The sequence below is a fragment of the Onychostoma macrolepis genome, chromosome 21 (assembly GCF_012432095.1).
Source record: "Onychostoma macrolepis isolate SWU-2019 chromosome 21, ASM1243209v1, whole genome shotgun sequence".
Taxonomy (NCBI): domain Eukaryota; kingdom Metazoa; phylum Chordata; class Actinopteri; order Cypriniformes; family Cyprinidae; genus Onychostoma; species Onychostoma macrolepis.
In genome coordinates, this window is record NC_081175.1 from 30,398,146 (window position 1) to 30,420,079 (window position 21,934).

At 36.6% G+C, this 21,934-nt stretch overlaps 2 protein-coding genes across 2 annotated transcripts in view; both read right to left on the minus strand.

The window, feature by feature from the left end:
* Positions 1–1,345: 1,345 nt before the first annotated feature.
* Positions 1,346–16,956, minus strand: LOC131528782 (uncharacterized protein KIAA2026-like). The gene is given in 13 exon segments (XM_058758160.1): positions 1,346–4,893; positions 5,216–5,412; positions 5,854–5,969; positions 6,648–6,734; positions 7,947–8,026; positions 9,221–9,463; positions 9,466–9,636; positions 9,639–9,791; positions 10,708–11,086; positions 12,198–12,579; positions 13,897–14,082; positions 15,700–16,299; positions 16,507–16,956. Coding segments are annotated over 12 exon segments (6,024 nt in total). The 5' UTR covers positions 16,182–16,299; positions 16,507–16,956.
* A 4,643-nt stretch (positions 16,957–21,599) lies between these two features.
* The window catches only part of LOC131528321 (E3 ubiquitin-protein ligase UHRF2-like), a 51,674-nt gene continuing 51,339 nt past the window's right edge, over positions 21,600–21,934 (minus strand). Inside the window, exon 16 of the mRNA XM_058757422.1 lies at positions 21,600–21,934. This exon is cut by the window's right edge and continues 1,468 nt beyond it. The gene's annotated coding sequence lies outside the window, so the exon portion shown is untranslated.

Here is a 21,934-nt window from a genome sequence, read left to right on the forward strand (position 1 = left end):
AGAAATTTTGGTTTCCACTACAAACCATCAACTTTTAACCATTAAAAAATGTTTTTCTGTAGTGTGCTTTGGGACATATTCCATTAGAATTTATTGGCTTTAACAAGCCACCAATAGAAGGCGACCAAATACCAGTAGAGACCCACAGGAACCATTACAGCTTCCATTAAAACCAAAGCTAGTTCAAGTTACAAATTCTGTGATGGTTTCTACTGTTTTGTTCAGCAGAGATGTCTGCGGTTCTTTTCCAAATGTATGACTGTAAAAGAGAACAAGTATAATGAAACTTATTCGCATATTCGTTGAGCTTCAAATACCTGACGCTGGAAATCTCAGACTTAACTATACGAGGCAAACTAAGTTCCTATGAAGAGATGCTGAGCTTCTTATGCAGTGAACAGCATCAGTCAGGAACCGTTTTGTGCAAACTGTTCAATACAACAGAATAAAACATTACTGTAACAAAATACTGCATTTGTTTTCTTTTACCATTTCAACTGAAAAAAATGTAATAAAATTTTAATAATTTATCATCTAACACAGGGATTCCCAAACTGGGGTTCATGAAGGAACTGCAGGGGCTAATAATTAAATCGCAAAAATAAAATTAAAATGTAAAAATCTGAAAATAAAAACAGTTACCATAAAGATCTTACTAAAAACAAAAAATATTTTTGTATTTTATATACCATGTAATGTGCTGTTACATTATATCATAAAATCACAGGAAATAAACAGATTCAGCCAACAAAATGTTTGGGAATCTCTGATCTAATATGTTTAACGATCTCAAAAGACAAGCACAGTACACCAATGTTTTCATTCAGTCATAAATATCCCAAGTTTATTTTCATGAATATAGATGAAACACCAAACCAAACTGTTATCAGATGACATCTGATAATACTCAACCTATGCCTGAATGCACTAACGCAGGCTTGAGATCAGCCAGACATACTCTTAAATGGACTGAAGACTGTTCTACAGAATAATATTAATCATTTTAATGGAAAATGCTACAAAACATTCAAACCTTTGCATACAAATGGAGTAGAAAAGAGTCAGCCAAACAAATACTGTTATGTACATTACTGGCCATTTGAAATCTCCAAATTTTTCTTTGCGAAACCAATTTTATTTACAACTCTAAGGATAACAGATTTCCCCTCAATTTGTATTGTAAAGAGCAAAATGCGCAAAATATTAATTTAGGTATTTAGTATTCAGCCTCTCAACATGGGGAGATATGGAACCAAAGGAAGCCTACTTGTTTTCAACAAAGCCCAAAACACTGAATAGACCTATGTGATCACAATGGGAAAACAAGATGACCTCCAGAATCATTTCAGTGATTGGGTCTCCCCAAGGTATCTGCTTTTCTCAGTGGATCACTTGTGTTTAAAATAGGTAAAGTAACGCTACTTGAGGAGGAACTGACCACTTGAGTGGCCATTGGCTTTGCCAATACTTGCAAGCTTGCGGCTGAGGCTTGAATGATATTTAAGATGGCACCATCTGGGCTCAACAAGAGTTTAGCAGGAGTAGAAACTTGCACAGGAACCGTGCTTTGACCTTGTGATTGCTGGGGTAAAATAACAGGCTTTCCGAGTGTCCCAGGTTGCACGGCTCTGATAGGTGGATAAGTTGCCATTATGACCTTGCTCATGGATGGAGGAACGGTTGCAATGGGAGTGGCTGGACTGGCATTGTTTGCACCACTGATTGGCGGAACCGTTGCAACTGGAAGTTTCTGCATCCGTGATATCGTGCTGCTCATGGGTGGTACTGTTACCATCGGCGAATGCCTTGGAATTGCAGTTTTTGCTGGTGGTACAAACGGTGCCACTTGGGTTTGGGATGGTCTTCCTTGCAAGAGCACTGGAGAAGTTGTGCTTAGTAAACCTCCTTGGGAAAGAGCGGTTTCTTTGGGACACCCGGTCGTACCTTGTGATGCTGTAACTGAGACATTGGAGGTTTGAAAAATAGGAAGTCTCACAATGTCTGAAGATACACCAGGACGACGAGCTTGTGCTACTTGTGAGAGAGCAGTAGGACCAGACACATTCAATGGAGTTCTGGTGCTCAGTTGCTGATGGAGTTGATCAGAAGGTCCAACTTTTGCTAAGGGTAGCCTGACCGGTGTTACCAATCTCACACCTTGTGCAACTGAAGGAACCGTGTGAGTAGCTGAAGTGTTTGGACCTCTAGAAACAGTGGAAGCAAGACTTGGCCCTTGCAGTCCTCGAGGACCAGCAAGACTTGGTCCTTGCAATCTTTGAGGACAAACAGGACTCGGCCCTTGCAATCCTCCAGGACTGGCAAGACTTGGCCCTTGCAATCCTCGAGGACCAGCAAGACTTGGCCCTAGCAATCTTTGAGGACCAGCAGGACTTGGCGCTTGCAATCCTCCAGGACTAGCAGAACTTGGACCTTGCAATCTTTGAGAACCAACAGGATTTGATCCTAGCAAATTTTGAGGACCAGCAGGACTTGGCCCTTGAAATCTTTGAGAACCACCAAGACTTGACCCTTGCATTCCTCCAGGACAAGAGTTGGAGATAAGCAGAACATGGCTGCCAGGTGCAAGGCCTTGAGAAGGTACAACAAATCTTGTGTTATTGATCAGGAGCTGAGTTCCAGGGGCAAGTGGGGCAGTGGTGTTGATCACGATTTTCTCCTGAACACTCTTGGTGGTAGAGATCAGAGGTCGGACCCCAGAGGTCATGACCACCGGAGGAGTTAAAGTGGAGCTGCAACTCAATGCAAAAGTACTGGATACTGCAGAAGCGGAAGTATTTGCTGTTGTTTTAATCAGTGAGTGTGAAGTGCAAAGGGATGCGATCACTGGCTTGTTAGCAGTCACATTAATTGGTAAAGTAGTGTGTTTGGTAATTAGGCTTCCAGAATAAGAGGAAGACGTATTTGAAATAGAGCTGCCAGCCGATAATCCTGGTTTACAGTGAAGAGCATTTAACGCTGAAACTGGTACATCTGGTTTCACAACTGACAAAAGTGCAGAGGAAGCCATGTGGCCGGTGCCTAGAGTTGAAAACGTGAGCGTTTTACCATTAACAGTCCGAGATACTTTCGAAGCATTTTCGGTATTCCCTGACAGACTTCTGCTTGCAACCAAACAGCTTTTTGGACTAATTTGGAGTCCACTTGTGGTTGAGGTCGCAGGTACTCTGGAGACGATCACAGGTGTATTTTTCGTTGAGGCTTCAGGTTTTTTGTTTGTGCCAAGTATTCTTGATGTTAACCCTGGGACACCGATGCTCTGGATGCTTGTACCAGAAGAAGTGCAGGATAAGGTTGCCCCCAAGTTGGGAATGACCTTCAACGCTGGTGTACTAGTAGAGGAAATGTTAACCTCTGAAGTCGAAGTCTCTTTTGGAATGGTAAGTGCTGAGTTGCTTATGAACATGACCCGAGATCCTGGCACGGTACAGGTTGCTGTAGTAGTGGTGACCTTTGAAGGGATATTTGGTGAAGGTGTGACCAGAAAAACCTTTTGGAGAGTAGATTGATCTGGAGTTGTGCTTCCAGTTTGAGCCCTTTTTTGTGGCGGCTTCATTCCACATTTAGAGACCGTATTCTGCTGAGCGCCATCTTTCACATTTCTAAGGACACTATCACTGCCTTTGCTTGTAGCAAGGAGTGTGGATTTACCAGAGATTGTTGTTTTGCCTGTAGTGCCGTTATTGGAAAACTGATTAAAGGTTAAAGGAGTGACAGTCCCTGCCACAAAAGTAGACTGAGGAGTGACTCCAGGTAGAGATTTAGCAGCAAGGGTGGCTGAAACAGCTTGCGTATAAGACGTGGAAGACTTTGACACCAGAAAGGCATGAAGTTGGGGCGAAATGTTAAAAACCGGGCTGGGTGGCAAAGCCCCTGTTCCACTTTCCGACGTCTGAACCTTCACCACTCCTGTGTTGCCTCCTCTCGTAGTGACAAGAATAGACTGAGAGTCTCTAATACACACTGTCCTGAGCTCCTGTTTAGCATCAGATTTGGTCAGACCACTGCTTGCTGATTTGTTCAGGGCCACCTTTGGTTCAGTAGTCTTTTTAGGCACACCAACAGTCGTTAAGTTCCTTAAACTGGGAATAACTACAGCAGACGGTGTTCTTACAATGCTGGTATCTTTCAAAGGTGCCACTGGCTGGACAGGAACCTTGTTTTCTGGTATAGTGAACCCTGAAACATTGGACACGTATGTTGTAGTCTTAGGGACAGATACAGAGGTTTTATTCTCAGTGCTTTGAATCAGTAGATTTGAAGGCAGGATAACTACTTGTTGCATCGCCTTCGCCCCTGATTTTTGATCCGATATTGATTGCACTGAAAAGTTTACAGAAGTGCTTCCTTGCCTGAGAAGCCCCACACCTCCTGCCGTCTTATACACCACCTGTCCAGTGCTTTCGGTTGCAGATGTCGTAGTTATTGTTTCTGTAAAGACAGGTTCAGAGTGTTGCGTAGATGCACAGGCAGTTGATAATCGGACAGGTGGCGATGCTGTTTTGTTATTATCCCGCAGAGCCTGAGCCATCACTGCAGCCTTCGGGTGACTTATTAAGGTCACTTTGTTTCCAACACTTTTAGCCAGCAAAGCCTGGATGGGTTTGCAAGTCCCCTGAAAGCTACTCATAGTCTCTGGCAACACTGAAGCTTGTGGGTTCACTGTTGCTTGTTCCCTGGATGCAACTTCCACATTAAAATCAGATGTTAAAGAGCTCTCTGGGTCCATTTTGCCTCTCTTGCATGGATTCAGTTCCTCACTGATTGCACCAGTTTGGCGCCGCTTTGAACTGCGTGTGAAGGGTCCAGATTCTGACGAATGCATGACAACATCAGGTCTGTTAACTAGGCATCTTGATTCGTGATTTACATTCTCTGCAAAAGAGGGCAGCATGCATCAATCAAAACAAACATCACACTGAATGTACTGAATGCATAAATGTCTTTAAATTTGGAAAATGGAAACAGAAGTGCTGCTCAAACAACAAAAGCAAGGACATTTGAAACACTTCCTTGTAATAAATTCATCAGGCACTTTCTATCACAACTACTTTCATATTGTTTGGTTAGTTATGCATTAGAAATTCAACAATCCTTTAGGGCCTGTATTGTTTTTCTTCTCTTTGCATTGACAAGAACTTACATAAAGGCCATGCAACTAGTAAAATTAGCCGTTTCAAGTGTTAATCAGACTCACCTGTTGTCTCAGAATCTTCCTTCATTGTTTTGCCCATTTTGACTTCACTCTCTTCCAGTTTGTTTGTTGTCTCTGCAGACAACAATCCATCTTTGCAAGCAACTTCCCCAGTATCGTCTGTATCCATCTGTTCCCTGATAAAGTTCTCATATTCGGGGTGTTTTTTGAATTCGTCACACTCCTTTTTCAAGCGAGCTCTGTTGAGGACAAGGACAGGGATGAATTCACAAAGCCCTGTTGCCAGGAAAACATCGCCTCAAGGTAGAAAAAAAAAAATGAAAACATCTAGGTGCCTGTTGAATGCAGTGAGGTGTATCAGTCACTGCGCATTACAATGGAAAGCTCATTCTTGGATATAATTCAAATTCACCTCCCAGATCACTTGAGAAATCCTTTCTTTGATCAAAAACAAGACTGAAATGCAGAAGTCTGAAAAACCACAATGTCAAGATTCACAAAGGGGAAAAATATGATTGCACAGATTTAAGATTCCCCATCTATATTCAGCATGTGGGTCCACATTGTGGTTTCAGTGCAACAAGGAAAAATGATTTCGCTTTCAAACATTCACTTTTGAAATTAAAATAAAGCACAGAAAAGGACTCAAACTACAAGGAGGTTCATGTTTACTCCTTTACCTGTTCCTCTGGAAGGCCTTGACGAGTTTGGGTTCCCATGGTAACAGCTCATTAAGCAGCCTTATAAGTGTGATGTGCAACTCTTTCACGGCGGCTCTTTTGTGTGGCCATCGTCCCTGAAATACGGCACAAAGACACACGTCACATACACATCCATGCATCACACTCTCGTCAAATTCATATCATGCTTGCATGTAGGAATGTAACAATTATCGGTTTGACGATAAATCATGATAAAATTTCCTACGGTTAGTATTACCGTTTCATATTTTAATTATCATTAAAACCGAATTTGCATGCCCTGCTGTAAATTTTGACCGGTTGATGAAAAACAAGCTTATGTGAATTCTACACATTTAAACAATTCAGATAAGCTATCTAGAATTATTTATGGAACAGATAAAATACATATAATCATTTATTAATCAATTATCATTTTGACATAACACTTTTCTTTATTTAAAGGCTGAAATGTGAGGTTTATTTTGGTCACTATAATCGTGATAAGAAGTTTTAATACTGTTACATCCCTACTTGCATGCAAACAAACATGTGAAGCCACACTGAATTCGTTTATTTCACATTAAAATGCCAATCTTGCTTTAATAAACAGATAATATCCACACAGTTCAGGATATACATTAAATGCACTGAAATTATTTATGCAACCAAAAATAAACAGTTGTTACTTAGTTGCATCAATTGCATGTGCACAACATAAGTCAAATACTGTCATATAAATTAGTTTGTGCAATAGTAAATGCACGTATGTTTGTGTTCCCTCTCTTACTAACAGATCTCTTTTTGCCATCCAGTTCATCTAGTTGATCTTCTATTTTACTGATCAGGACTCTGAGATCATCCAGACTGGAGCAAACCAACTACAAAAGCAAGAAAGAAAGGAAGGAGAGATGGGAGAAAGAAATACAGGTTAAAAACATTTAATTATAATGTTTGTTTTTAATTGCATACACTGTAAAACACTTTGGTTCAAATGTGTTCAATAAATAAAGAGTTGATTATGTGTTTAAATGAGTGTGGTTTTAATTATTCAGACATTATAATAAATTCTACCAAATGCTGCCCTCTAGTGAAGGTTGGAGAGAATAGACAGCAAAACAAATCTCAGGTGACATGTCTTCAGATGCATTATGGGATTCTGGGCTCTCTGTTGATGTCTGAAACATTTAAATTTACTTATTTACTTACAAAAGCATCTGGTAAATGAGTAAAAGTAAATGCGAAATACAGATGCTTAATCTTTTGAAAATAAGACTGAGATCAACAAAAAGGATTTTATTCAAATGAGACAATTTTGAAAGCAAAATTAGCCAAACTAATATTGAAAGTGGTGAGAGAAAGTGTCTGATGAGTTTATTACAAGGCATTAATTATTGCAATTAACTTGTGTATCTAACTCGTGTTTTGAGGTTTACCCACAATTATCAGAGCAGATGTGGCTAACCCAAGATCACTGATAGTAAGAAGGAAATGTTGTAGGTTTACTATAGTAAGGCAAGAATGTGGCTCTGAAAACTGTTTTTTAATGTACTAGTATTCTAAATTAAAATCAATGCAAATAAAAGTTAAAAAATAAAATAAAAATGTGTAAATAAAAAATAAAAATCAATAATAATGTAAAATAAGTAATTAAAATAAAGTAGTGAAGTATAAATAAAATAAATAATTACAAATACAATAAATAATGATAAATGAATGAAGTGTAAAAAAAATTAAATAAATAATTATAAGTGAAATAAGTATCATTGATATTAAGAAGAAGGCCTTGAAGGCAAGAATCCAATTTTTAAATAAATATTAGAACTTGAAATTGAACAAAAAGATCTTGCATAAGTGTAGTTTTAAGTTGACATTTGCTTTTTGTTGATCTTTTGATGTTATCTTTTAAATGCCTTACAATGTTTTGCATTTCACACATGATTTGCATTTACTTTTATTGCTTTAGTGGACGCTTTAATCCTAAGTGACTCTCAAATGAAGAACATTGTGAGCTTTTTTTAATCGTAAGGGCTGCATTATTTGCAGTGCACAGAGTGTTTTTTGTTCTGTAGGTAATGAAGGCTTCATCTGACCTGAAAGGTGGGTTCAGCTGGCTTCGGAGCAGATCCTGATGGTCTCCTCGCTAACATCGCCTTCCCATCAAACCTCTTTCCTGCAGACGGAGAAACACCACAGCGCATGAGCGAGAGCAAAAGCACAAGACATGTGATAATTAAGTATATGCAAATAATAAATGTGTGAGGACTGGACACAAACATACCGTTTTCATAAACTCAGCATGAATTCAAGGTTATTTCACTAATAGAAATAATGTGAATTATTTATCTGTATTCTAAAAACAGCATTTTAAAAAAAATAATTTTCCATCTTTGATTATTGACTATAGTTTAACATTTTGTAATTTTTAAATTTTAACATGTTAAATTTAAATGGAAAAAGTTTAATATTTGAGATGCTACAACACTCAAGACTTGCAATGCATTTAAACTGATAATATTAATGCATTCAGCTTAAAGGCATTGTCAAAATTAGTAAATAAAATTCATAATTAAAAATTAAGTGTAAATAAAATAATGTGAAAATAAAATATATGAAGTATAAATACAATAAATAACTAAAAGCAAAAAGAGACAAAATATAAATATAAGAGACAAAATAGGAACTTCATATATTTGTGTATATATATATATATATATATATATATATATATATATATGTGTGTGTGTGTGTGTGTGTGTGTGAGAGATTGTTGTTCCTGTCATCAATTTAATTTATGTTATAAATGGAAATCAAATCATGTCAAAATAAATAAAGTGTAAATAAAATAAATAGTTAAAATAAATTAAAAATAAATAAAATAAGTCATTCAAATCAATAATAAATAGTAATTAAAATAATTAAATAATAAAAGGTAAATAATATAAAATAAAATTGATAATAAATTAATTATAAATAAAATTCTTAAAACAAAATCAACAATAAACGGTGTAAATAAAAAATAAAATCAATAAATGAAATGTAAATAAAGTAAATAATAATAACAAATGATAGGTAAATAAAATTAAAAAAACTGAAAAAAAAGTCAAGTTCCAAAATGACTATAAACAGATAAAAAATAAAATAACATAAAATAAAAATAATTAATTCTACTTGGTTAAATGGTTTCAGAATGTGTGCCATTTAATCAGAATATGGAGCAATTTTATGCTACTTTTGCATGTTAATTTTGTGATTCTTTTGCATCATTTCTTTGATGACATGAGGGTGAGTAAATGATGACAGAATGATCATTTTTGAGTGAAGTTTTAGACACTCAGCAGCACAGTCAGAAGTGTTTATTCCTCACCCAGTTTGTGTCTCTTCCTCTTGTCTTTCTCCTTGATGTTTTTGGCGGCTCTCTGCAGGCTGCTTCTGGCCGTTCGGTTCTTCAAGCTCAGTTTCCTCGTCTTCGTTTTCTTCACGCCGAACTTGCTCTCTTCTTCTTCTTCTTCTGGGCTCGTGTCGGTCCGGATTTGTCCCGTCGCAGGCGTATGTTTCCGGTCCAGAGACTCGGAGATTCCTGCGTCGCTGCAGAACAATTCGCACAAGGGCTTCGTTCCTCGGCGCTCAAGTGATTCACATCGTTTCTAGAACTTCTGTGAGTGTTCAGAGCCGGCGAGACGCCTTTATAGCAGCTGTCTCCGACTCTGAAACACGGCTCGCAGTCCGACTCCTCATCTTCCTCGTCTTTGAGCCGTCGGTCCTCCGTCAACTTTCCTCGGACGCTTACAGAGTCCAGGGAATCTTCTCTGCACCACGAGGGACGCCGGAGGAGCATTTCTGATCCAGATCCTCCTCGTCAGCGAGCGAATCTTCTTTCACGTCCCATGTGTTCGGCTCCGTCCTGCTGGAGCTTTCCTCCTCCACCTTTACTTCATCTGCAGACACACACAGATCCTTCAAAATTCAATGGTAAACTCAATGAGATTCACTGACGTGAGTAGCAACATGTGGCAAAAGCATTAAGCAATAAACATCTTATATGCATGTATAAATGTGTTTAAAATAATAAAAAAATAAAATGATAATAAAGTGTAAATAAAATAAATAATTAATAATGAAGAAAAAAAATCAACAATATAGTGTAAATGAAATAATGAAAAAAGCTAATTAAATGTAAATTTAAAAATTTAAAATAAGTGAAATATTAAAAAATTAATAACTAAAAATGACATCAATTATATAAATAAATTAATAAATAATGGTAAATAATATACATTGTTAAAGTAAAATAAAAAATAAATAAAATCATTAAAATTAATAATAATAGTGTAAATTAAATCATTAAAATAAATAATGCATGAAAATAATAAATAGTAAATAATAAATATGGTTAGGAATAAAATAAAAATGTATTAAAATCAATAATAATAGTGTACATTAAAATAAAAAATAAATGAAGTATAAAGAAAATAAGTAAAAAGTGAAGAATAAAATAAAAACAATACAATGTAAATACAAACTAAAAATTAAATAAATAGCAAATGATGTATAAATAAAATAAATGATAAAAATAAAATATATAAAAATTAAGTGTAAACAAAATAAGTAGTTAAAATAAATAAAATAATAATAAAGTGTATTTAAAATTAATAGAAATAAAAAACAATAAACAAAAGGTAAATTGAAGTGTCAAAAGTGAAGTATAAATAACATTCTTAAAAATATAATCAATAAATGAAATGTAAATAAAGTAAATAATCAATAACAAATGATAGCTAAATAAAAAAATTGAAAATAAAATAAACAGTAAAATTAAATAAAATAATACTTGTAATAACAAAAACAGCTCACATGTGTCATCCTTGACCTCTGACCCCTCCGGTTCCTGGGATCTCGTGACCTGGACCAGCGGCAGCGGGAGCTCGACCGCTCCGCAGGGGCTCTGGCTGTAGATCCGCAGGTCAGCGCCGCAGAAGTGTGGGAAGTGAATGTAAGCGTTGTCCTGACCGTCGTAGCCCAGGATGGACTCGCGGCACTCGTGGATGGGCTGCGCGAGCACAGCGTCCTGCACCTCCTTCTGTGTCTCGTAGACGTGATCGCAGAGGCCCTTGAGGAGCCAGACGCGCTGCTGGAGGGGCAGCAGGTGGAAGGCCGTCTCCTCCAGAGGACTGACCGCTCCCAGCGTCCAGAAGAACTGCCGGCAGAGCCCGAGGCGCTCCGCGCGCGCCGCCTGGTAACAACATCAGCATAATAATAAAATAACAACTCACATGATTCCTCCTTGACCTCTGACCCCTCCGGTTCCTCCACTTAATTTCCAGCGATATCATCAACTTGACCGCACAGATATTAGGGGTGTAACATGACGGTCCGGTAGAACAGGGGAAAAACTAAACGTAAATTGCTTCTTTTTTTTTTAATTAAACAATGGTTTACTAAACAAATGGCTCTTTCTTTAAATAAATCCAATTATAATTTTCTTAGGGATAAACCTCAGCTTCTATACGGAGCCCTTTTACATTACTATAAGGTTACAATTAACAACAGAGCCCAAACTTAAATTCAATTACTATTTATATTTAACTATAATAATCAACACTTACATTAAAAAAAAAAAAAAAATAGGATGAAAACTACTAGAATTTTTTTTTTTTAATTAACTTCGAAAATATACAATTTCTATTTGTTGTTGAAATACAATCATACAGTGGCTGTCATAACTTGTTTCATAAAAGATTTATTTAAACATACATTAAATAATTAAGACTAACAGGTAAAGTATAATATAATATAATAGTCTAATACGTCTCAAAATGCTCTTCTCTAGACTTAAAGCTACTTTGACACAATCTTTATTGTTAAAAGTGCTATATATATATATATATATGTGACCCTGCAGCACAAAAGCAGTCATAAGCAGCACAGGTATATTTGTAGCAATAGCCAACAATACATTGTATGGGTCAAAATTATACATTTTTCTTTTATGCCAAAAATCATTAGGATATTAAGATCATGTTCCATGAAGATATTTTGTAAATTTCCTACCGTAAATATATCAAAACTTCATTTTTGATTAGTAATATGCATTGCTAAGAACTTCATTTAGACAACTTTAAAGGTGATTTTCTCAATATTATTGATTTTTTTGCACCCTCAGATTCCAGATTTTCAAATATCGTCCGATCCTAACAAACCATACATCAATGGAAAGCTCATTTAATCAGATTTCAGATGATACATAAATCTCAATTTCTGACCCTTATGACTGGTTTTGTGCTCCTGGGTCACATTTGACACAATCTGTATGTTAAAAGTGCTGTGAATGAGGGTGACCTGACCTGGCGTGGCTCCTCGGCACAGCCGACCGCTCTGTACCAGCTCTGGACGCAGCGGCGCAGCTGGCCCTCCCACTCTCTGTAGGGCATCGGCGGCCGGCGCTGGACGCCGGATCTCTTCTGCGGGTGACAGAGGAGCGCCGTCATGATCTTAGCCAGGAACGAGCTACAGCGCGGCATCAGCAGACAGCGCTCCAGCTCGTAGAAGACGATCTCGGGGAGGTGGAGCGCCGTCTGAGCCAGGCACAGGAAGTGGCCGATGGCAGGAAGTTCCCACAGACTCCAGAGCGGACACGGCTCGGCCAGAGACAGCAAGGAGCTCTCCCACTCCTCCAGCTCCTTCACCGAAGCCTCCTCGGCCTCCTTACGCTCCTGCTCTCGCTGCCTGCGTCACAGAGAACAGTTTGTTTTATTTGACAAAATTTACAACATAATACAAAAAAAGTCCAAAAAGACTAATTCATACACATTTCAAAAAGGACACAAAAAAGCCATCGGCTTATTTCCACTGTGGTCCTCGATATTTTAAAAAGCGGACGAACATATCATAAATGGAGTGCAATCCACATTAAATCCACACGAGTACATAACATTCATAACATAGCAAAATATACTATTGTGTAGTCAAAGTGATAATTTATTTATAATAGTTATTTTATATTCTTTTAAGGAATATCACAGAATTAAGAGACTTTTTATCAATTCAGCTGATTAGACATGATTTGTGGTTATCAAAATTTAAACTATTAAAACGGAATCCAGAAAATAATTAATTTTAATAAAATCTGGGGCTAAATGGAATTCTGGAGAAAAAAATTGGATCCTGCTGTTGTTGAAGTTTTAATAGCAAATTAAATTGTTAAAATTTTATTAATTCAGTTAAGACATGCTTTCTGATTATTAAAAAAATTATTAAACCATTAAAATGTAAAAATGTAACGTATATCATTGGGTTTGTTACAGTTAAAACTGTAATAAAATATTGAATTGGTGAAGGTTAATTAATTCAGTTGGTTAAATATTATTTCTGATTAGAAAAATTTAACTATTAAAATGGAATCCAGAAAATATTTAATTTTATTAAAATGTGGGGGGAAATTAAATGGAATTTGTGGAAAAATAATTAAAGCTATTATTGTTAAAATGTTAATAAAAGATAAAATTATAAAAAATGTATTTATTCCGTTGATTAAACGTGCTTTTTGAGCACTAAAGTGTAATTAAACCATTAAAACAGATTCCAAAAAAATATATTTTAAAAATTTTAAATTCTGGAAAAAAATAAAAATAAATTTGGGAAAAAATAGAATGTATGAATTCAGTTGATTAGATATTAGTTTCGAGAATTAAAATTGAATTAAACCATTAAAGCCCGGTTTCACAGACAGGGCTTAGACTAAGCCAGGATTAGGCCATAGTTCAATTATGACATTTAAGTCATTTTTATAAATGTGCCTTAAAAAAAAACATTACTGGTGTGCATCTCGAGACAAAACAAAGGCACTGATATGTTTTAAGATCAATCAGTGCAAGTTTCTTTTACTTGAAACAGCTCAGATTTACAGTTTAGTCTGGGACTAGGCTCAAGCCTCGTCTGTGAAACCGGGGCTAAATCCAGAAAAATTAAAAGGAAAACATAGAATCTGTGATGAAATCAAAGAGATGTCATATCAGTGTTGCTGAGGATGAGAGTTGTTTTGACCTCTTCTCCTCTTTGGCTCGCTGCAGCTCCTCCAGTCTCAGCGCCTGCACCATGATGGACTCGCTGCTGGCCAAACTCCGCGGCACTGACCGCCGCCTGGACGACGAGCTGACCGCCGCTTTCTCATCCTCCGTCCCGAACCGGCCTCTGGAGGTCACGGCCAGCGTGGTTTTCTCCCGCAGCGTCCTGACCATCAGCAGAGAAATCAACACAATCACTGAGAGTCTGTCTGAACAGATAATCAGAGTCAAAGTCATCAGGACAGGAGCAACGGAGGAGCCAGTAATACTGGAAACATAGTTGTAATATTTCAAGTTAATTTGACTCAATATTGTAGGATTTGGTCAGATGCGATGCACAGGCACAATCAACTTATTTTTGATCGTTTTTGTTCGTCTGAGTAAAGGTCATTGCACACTTAGTCTGAAATTTTCGTATTTGCATTTTTTCGGATTCATCATCCTTTCCTCTCAAAATGCTTGCTTCGGATGTGAAAATGCAGAAAATCGAACCTGATCCGATTTTTTTATGACGGACGAAGGTTTCGGAGGCAGTGTGTAAACGTGATTGACACAACATGAGGTCGTATTTATTTTTTTTAATTTCGGACGAGAATTTCAGACTCTGTGCAATGACCTTAAGTCTAATCTGAATACAGTCGACTAGATTAATAAAACATCATGAAACGCTTTAATGGCAAAAAAATTTAACTAATAAATATCACCATACTTCTATGAAATCCTGTTTTTTGCCACACAAGAAAAAAATTAAGTAGGTAATAATGAGCTTATATCTCACAATTTTGACTTTGTTTTTCGCAATTCAATTTTTTCTCTGAAATATGAGTTTATGTTGCGCAATTTTTTTTCTAAAAATAGTCAGAATTGTGAAATAAAAAGTAATTACCTTTTCTATTTTTATTCCACACACTTCCCCAGTTGATTGATAACATTATGAATTGCAATCATTTACTGTACTAAACGTTTTTCAATGCTATGCTTGAATATGCAAAAATGTAATATGCATACATTTACATATAAACATTGGATAAAGCCAGGTTCAAAACTCTTGTTTGATTTCATTGTCACATTAGAGTTAAAGAGGTCATCGGATGCAAAATTCACTTTTACATGGTGTTTGAACATAAAGGTGTGTTGGCAGTGTTTGTACACATCCACCCTAGAGAGGGGCGGGGTCAGCAGAGCTCATTAGCATTTAAAGGGACATGCACCGAAACGGCTCGCTGTGAACAGAGCTGTGTTTGACAGGGTAAAAAGGGTGTTGTTTACACTACCATTGAGAAATTTTAACCAAAGTACGTTATAGACTTTTCATGAAGTCACTAAAGAATCATATCAACTTGTGAAAAATGGGCATCCGATGACCCCTTAAAGGTTTTTTTTTTCAGAGGTGATTCTGGATTTCTCTTTTTATCACTCTATAAATCAGAAAATACTGTCAACAGACAGAAAACAAACACATTTTCACCATGTTTTGGGGAGTAAAATGTTGTCTAAATCAGTGTGAATGAAATATGAACAAACCTTCAGAATATAGAGAGCAATAAAACTGTAAACTTTGCATTTTGTAAGAGAAAAAACTCTTTAAAGATATGGATTGGAATTGAAAACAGATGCAATAAAATAAACTCTTTTGGATGTTTTCTTTCCACTAGTCTAAAAATGCTCAATGAAGATCCAAATTTGAGACCAAAACCTCAATCGATGGTTTTGCATCAGTGTTGTTTTTCCTCAAACTTCTCGCGTTGCATGAATGAAGCTCATCTGTGATTTTTCTTTTTACCTGGACAACAAGGTCAGCTTTTGCTCTAGAATGATCTCCAGTTTCTGGGCCTGTTTGGAGATCCAGTGATCGACGCCATGAAAGCGGTAACAGTTCTCTAGCATCAGTCTAAAATCTGCCACGAACGCCGTGATGGACTCATACTCGCGATTCACAAACTTATCATCCATCTTTCTGAAGCACATCTCGGCGTGGTCCCCGGGGCCCATGGGACGCCAGAACGGGGCCGTGACGGACTTATGCTTCTCTGAGAGGAAGCTCTGAAATATTCTGTGGGCCTGCTGGATCTCGGGTGTGAGATCGTCCTCGTCGTCCGCTGGGGTTTCATCACAGTGTGCCGTGAGATTCTCAAGCCCTGATTGGTCAGTCGAACCGTTGCAGGAGGCCAAGGTCAAACGGAGGTTCGGGTTCATGTCCGGGGAGGTGTGTGACGCGGATTCACACGCGTGTGCGTTCTCGCACGAGTCCGAATGAAGCTTCATTCTCCTGCCGTGATGCTGAGGGCCTCGCTCACCTGCACAGGTAACGTTACCGCCAGCATCATCTGTCAATCAACGTCAATCTGTCATCACAAGAAGCCATTGCTGTTCCTGATGGAGACTGTTTGAAGAAAAACAAAACACTTTAATTACACTACTAAAAGAACTTCCTAAGATCATTATAGCATGCTAATTAACACCTGATGAATAATGCATATCTATAAACAATCTGCTTAAACTCATTTAAAGTGCATTAACCCGCTCTAAATTGCTTTAATCTCTCATTCTCGTCATCGTGGTAATGTTTTGTGAGTTTTTAAGACATTACCGGAGCGCTCTTCTGTGTTGTAGAGTGAAACATTAAACCTTCCGCACTAGGCCGCAGCGACAGCGGCCTCGATTTGACTCTCACACCCGGGAGGGCTCGCCTGAGCCGGGCAACCGTCGCTCTATCTCCCGCCGACCGCTGAAGCTCATAGTTCCAGTGTGGCGCGATTTGTCAGTAAACACAGTTGAAACCCGAAGTGCGGCTGTTTATCGGCGTCACGAAGGAAAATCTGGCAGATTTTGCGAAAAACGAGCGGCGGAGAAACGCGTGTATTGATGTAGAATGACTTGAAAGAAACACGGCGACATTCACACAACGCTGTGTGTGTGTGTGTGTGTGTGTGTGCGCGCGCCCGCGAGTGTGTGTCTGTGTGTGTTTGCAGAAAAAATTAAACTTTACATAGCCTTCATATTTTGTAAAGCAGCATGGTAAATCCATGTTTTATTACAAAGAAAAGAAAAGCACTGAAATCTGATTCTTTGCTCCAGGCCAGAAATATGAACCTGTGAATATTCTAGAATATTCTCGATTTATTTGACCTAAAACTCCCACATTCTGTTCTACTGTTCTCTTAAGTCAAAATAATATTTTTGAAAAAATCAACAATATTGTTCCCAGTAAAGATTTCAGAGTAAATATTGAGTTTATTTCTGAATTATGACTTGAATTATAGAATTAAACTTTAGGTAAATCTTATAAAAACCTAAAAATGTCAAGAAAATACCCAGATCATATTTCACCCCAAAATCAAAGAAAATTAAGAGGAACATGAAGAAAATGAAAGTCTATTTTTCTTTATTTTGTAACACACATTAATATTACTGTGTTTATTATCATTGTATTAATATGCTTAATTATCATATTTTCATGATATTTTAGCAAATTCTTCTTAAAGGAAATATTTAAATATTATTATGTTTTATTATGTAAAGAAGAAACTACAAAGAACATAAAATGAAAAGGAAAGGAAGAATAAAAACGAATCCTCAATCAGTTAGAGATATAAGATCTAGAAGGATAAGGTCTTAATAAATATGTTATTCTTATTATTTATGAGTTTAAGAGATTTGACAGTATGGGAAATCTCAGCAAAGTGTTAATAAAAATAAAAATCTTGCAATGTAAAAACATGGTTGCAACCAGAAAAATAAATAAATAAATAAAATATATATATATATATATATATATATATATATATATATGATTGATAACTTCAGTTCTTCCGGAGGAAATGCACATGATCAGATTGATCACCTCTGTGACGTCATCGATCAGCCACGTGATGCTCTCAGTGACCACTAGATGTCTCCAGCGTTCATCAGAAAACACTGAAGACTGCTCACAATAGTGCCCTACATACTACATACTGCGCAGTATGCACTCAATATGATTATGAATACGGCCTGCTGTGACGCAGTACATGTATGAGAACAGATGCAAATTCTAGACTCGAGTTATCATTTCAGGAATATACTTTAGAATTTTTAATCAACTTTTGTGTAAAAAAAATCTGAACTTTGAGTCAAGAAAGAGATGAAATCATGGCTGATGTAATTTCTGGAGGAACTAGTAGGGTTAGGGTTAGTGTGGTAGTGAACAACTGACCATATTAACCACTTACCGTAGTACAGTAACTTCCCCTATTCATTGGAGATGTTACAGTAACTGCAGTAACCGTGGTAGTTAGGGTGGAAACTGTGGTTACCATGGCAACACAGTAAGTGTCTGTAGACCTTGAACAGCTGAACTAAGAACAGATGCTTCATTTACCTCTTCCCAGCTGCTGGAGTCACCGTAGTAACCAGACCATAACACACACACACACACATATATATGTATGGTACATATTTGGTTTATACCTGTTCTTGAAATCCACTGCTGCAAACAAAACATATCAGTTTCAGGAAAACGATGTTTAAATCATAACATTAATTTACCACTGAAACCATTCATTAAAATCATAACTTGTTACTGTAAGTGTGATAATTAAATGAATGTTCAGACTAAATGAGCTTTAGAGGCAAACGCAGCTGTAGGAGTTACAGATGAGATCAGTGATTCCCTCAAAAAACAATGAGATTAAATGGAAACTGGTCTCCGTTTCAGATCTCAACAGCGTGTCATTCATTACAGACTCTGACTGGATGAAAACTAGCACTCACTTCAATCCGTTTTCATTTTTTTAACCCCTTAACTGTCACTCACAGTTTTGAACACAGACATGATAGTGCACTATCCAAACTTATTTTTTTATAATTCATGAATGAAAACATTTTCCAACGTGATTTTGATGTACCATTTCCATGGTAATGCAATGTCTGATTTTAAAATGGGTTTCAAAGGATGAATTTTGAGATTTTAAGTTTTCAACTGATATATAATTTCTTATGATTTCTAAAGCGTGATAGAGAAAAAGGCAACTAAGAAGACTTTCTGTGACAAAGGTCAGAACTCCTGTTATGATGTAGATTTTTCAGGTGCACTCTTGTCATAAATTAATCTATTACTTTTCCTACATAATTTTTTTACAAAAAACGTGGTAAAATACCTATTTAGGAGTCTTAGACCTTTCCAACGATATATAGTTTGTCATGATTAGATTAGGATTTAATTGTAAAATAGTGAAGTAAACGTAGGCGTCCCACAGGGTGGACGGTGACAGTTAAGAGGTTAAGGACTTTTAGGAGAAATATCTCAGATAAAGTTGATATTTCAAAGAAGTGCAGTTAAGAACGCCATTATGTTCACTGAGCAAAAAAAAAAAAAAAAGAATCAAAATAAAACCCTAAATATTAGATCTGATCTCTATTGAAGCTTGTTTCTGGCACAGAATAAAAAATAAAGATTTCATCTCGAGTTTACTTTTTGCAGCAATTCTGAGTTTACATCACGCAATTTAAAATTTTACTCGCAATTCTGACTTTTTCCTCGCAATTCTGAGTTTACATCTCGCAATTTTAACTTTTTATTCCCAATTACATATTATATCTCGCAATTCTGACTTTTTCCTCACAATTCTGAGTTTATATCTCGCAATTTTAACTTTTTATTCCCAATTACATATTATATCTACTTAATTCTGACTTTTTCCTCGCAATTCTGAGTTTACATCTCGCAATTCTGACTTTTTCCTCACAATTCTGAGTTTACATCTCACAATTTTAACTTTTTATTCCCAATTACATATTATATCTACATAATTCTGACTTTTTCCTCACAATTCTGAGTTTATATCTCGCAATTTTAACTTTTTATTCCCAATTACATATTATATCTCGCAATTCTGACTTTTTCCTCGCAATTCTGAGTTTACATCTCGCAATTCTGACTTTTTCCTCGCAATTCTGAGTTTACATCTCACAATTTTAACTTTTTATTCCCAATTACATATTATATCTCGCAATTCTGACTTTTTCCTCGCAATTCTGAGTTTACATCTCACAATTTTAACTTTTTATTCCCAATTACATATTATATCTCGCAATTCTGACTTTTTCCTCGCAATTCTGAGTTTATATCTCGCAATTTTAACTTTTTATTCCCAATTACATATTATATCTCGCAATTCTGACTTTTTCTCGCAATTCTGAGTTTATATCTCGCAATTCTGACTTTTTCCTCGCAATTCTGAGTTTACATCTTGCAATTTTAACTTTTGCTCCCAATTACATATTATATCTACTTAATTCTGACTTTTCCTCATAATTCTGAGTTTATATCTATAATTTTAACTTTTATTCCCAATTACATATTATATCTACATAATTCTAACTTTTTCCTCGCAATTCTGAGTTTACATCTCATAATTTTAACTTTTTATTCCCAATTACATATTATATCTACATAATTCTGACTTTTTCCTCACAATTCTGAGTTTACATCTCATAATTTTAACTTTTATTCCCAATTACATATTATATCTCGCAATTCTGACTTTTCCTCGCAATTCTGAGTTTATATCTACATAATTTTAACTTTTTATTCCCAATTACATATTATATCTCGCATAATTCTGACTTTTTCCTCGCAATTCTGACTTTTTTCTCTCGCAATTCTGAGTTTATATCTCGCAATTCTGACTTTTTCCTCGCAATTCTGAGTTTATATCTCGCAATTCTGACTTTTTTCTCGCAATTCTGAGTTTATATCTCGCAATTCTGACTTTTTCCTCGCAATTCTGAGTTTACATCAATTCTAAGTTTGTCTTGCAATTCTGAGTTTATATAAATTCAGTTTACGTTGAAGGAGTGGATCGCAAATCTACAATGGCCCTCATAATAATATCAATTATAATATTTACTGAATCATTATTAATCAAAGTTAAATTTATGCATGTTAGAAAATAAGTTGAATATGGCTTTAGTCTGCCTTTTTGCTCTCTAAGAAGCTGCTCTCATTGTGTGCGTGACCAATGCCCGATAAGGTTTAGGGCTGAGGCAACCTTGAAGTAAGATAAGTGTTTCTCTGCGTATGTGTGTTAGTATCTGTCTGTACAGGGAGAAGCTCACAGTCCCAGGACGAAGCGTTCAGCTGACGATGTCCAGCGTATCAGATATACGTCTTTGGAGAGACGTATTGCATCTGATCTCTGATCACTTGTCACCAAAATAGTCGTTAGAAGATATGCTTGAAGTTTGACGTCCATATGTTGACATTTTCTATGTTTATCTAGGTCTTGACCAATCAGAATTTGGATGACTTATGCATTGACGCAATTAGCAACCTCTCTCAGGGTATAATTGCTGGTGTTTATGAATTGTAAAGCAGAGCGGTCGATGAACTCCGGTCCGAGTGTTAAAGCTGACTTCTGCCTGAATCTGCAAACTATTTTCTTCAGTAAATTTCTCTAATTAATCGCATCTCTGACTCCTGGCCTTCCTTCAACACACCTGGTCCTTGGGTTTTAACTGTAATTCCCCTACAACGACTTTTCCTGACTTTTTTGAGAAAATAAGATGTCACAATTAACTGTTTCACCTTTTTAGCATGTGTTAGAAACGAGCTTCCACAGATCTGTCTCTTCTCCGCATTAAACAACTTTCCATCAAATGTTGAACTGAAGGACAGACAACCGAAGAACAATCACACGGCGATTCTGGAATCAAAATATTTAATAAGTACATAACAAGTATTATACCATGTATAAAATTCGGAATCACAATTCGAAGCGATGTTTCTGCTGGGACCGCAGGTCAGGTTTGCCACACTGAAAGAGCAAATGGTGAAAGTCGAACAAGTAGGAAAATAAACCGACGGCTCCGTCACAATCTCATTTCTCATCGTAAGTAAGTGCAATAAAACATAAAACACCACAGGAAAGCGCAGCAGAAGAGCGAGAGCGTGAGAGAAAACAGCCAAGATCACAGACGAGAGGAAAGCCAGCACTGGAAATCAAAGACGGGATATCGCTGTGGGAATGACACACGTC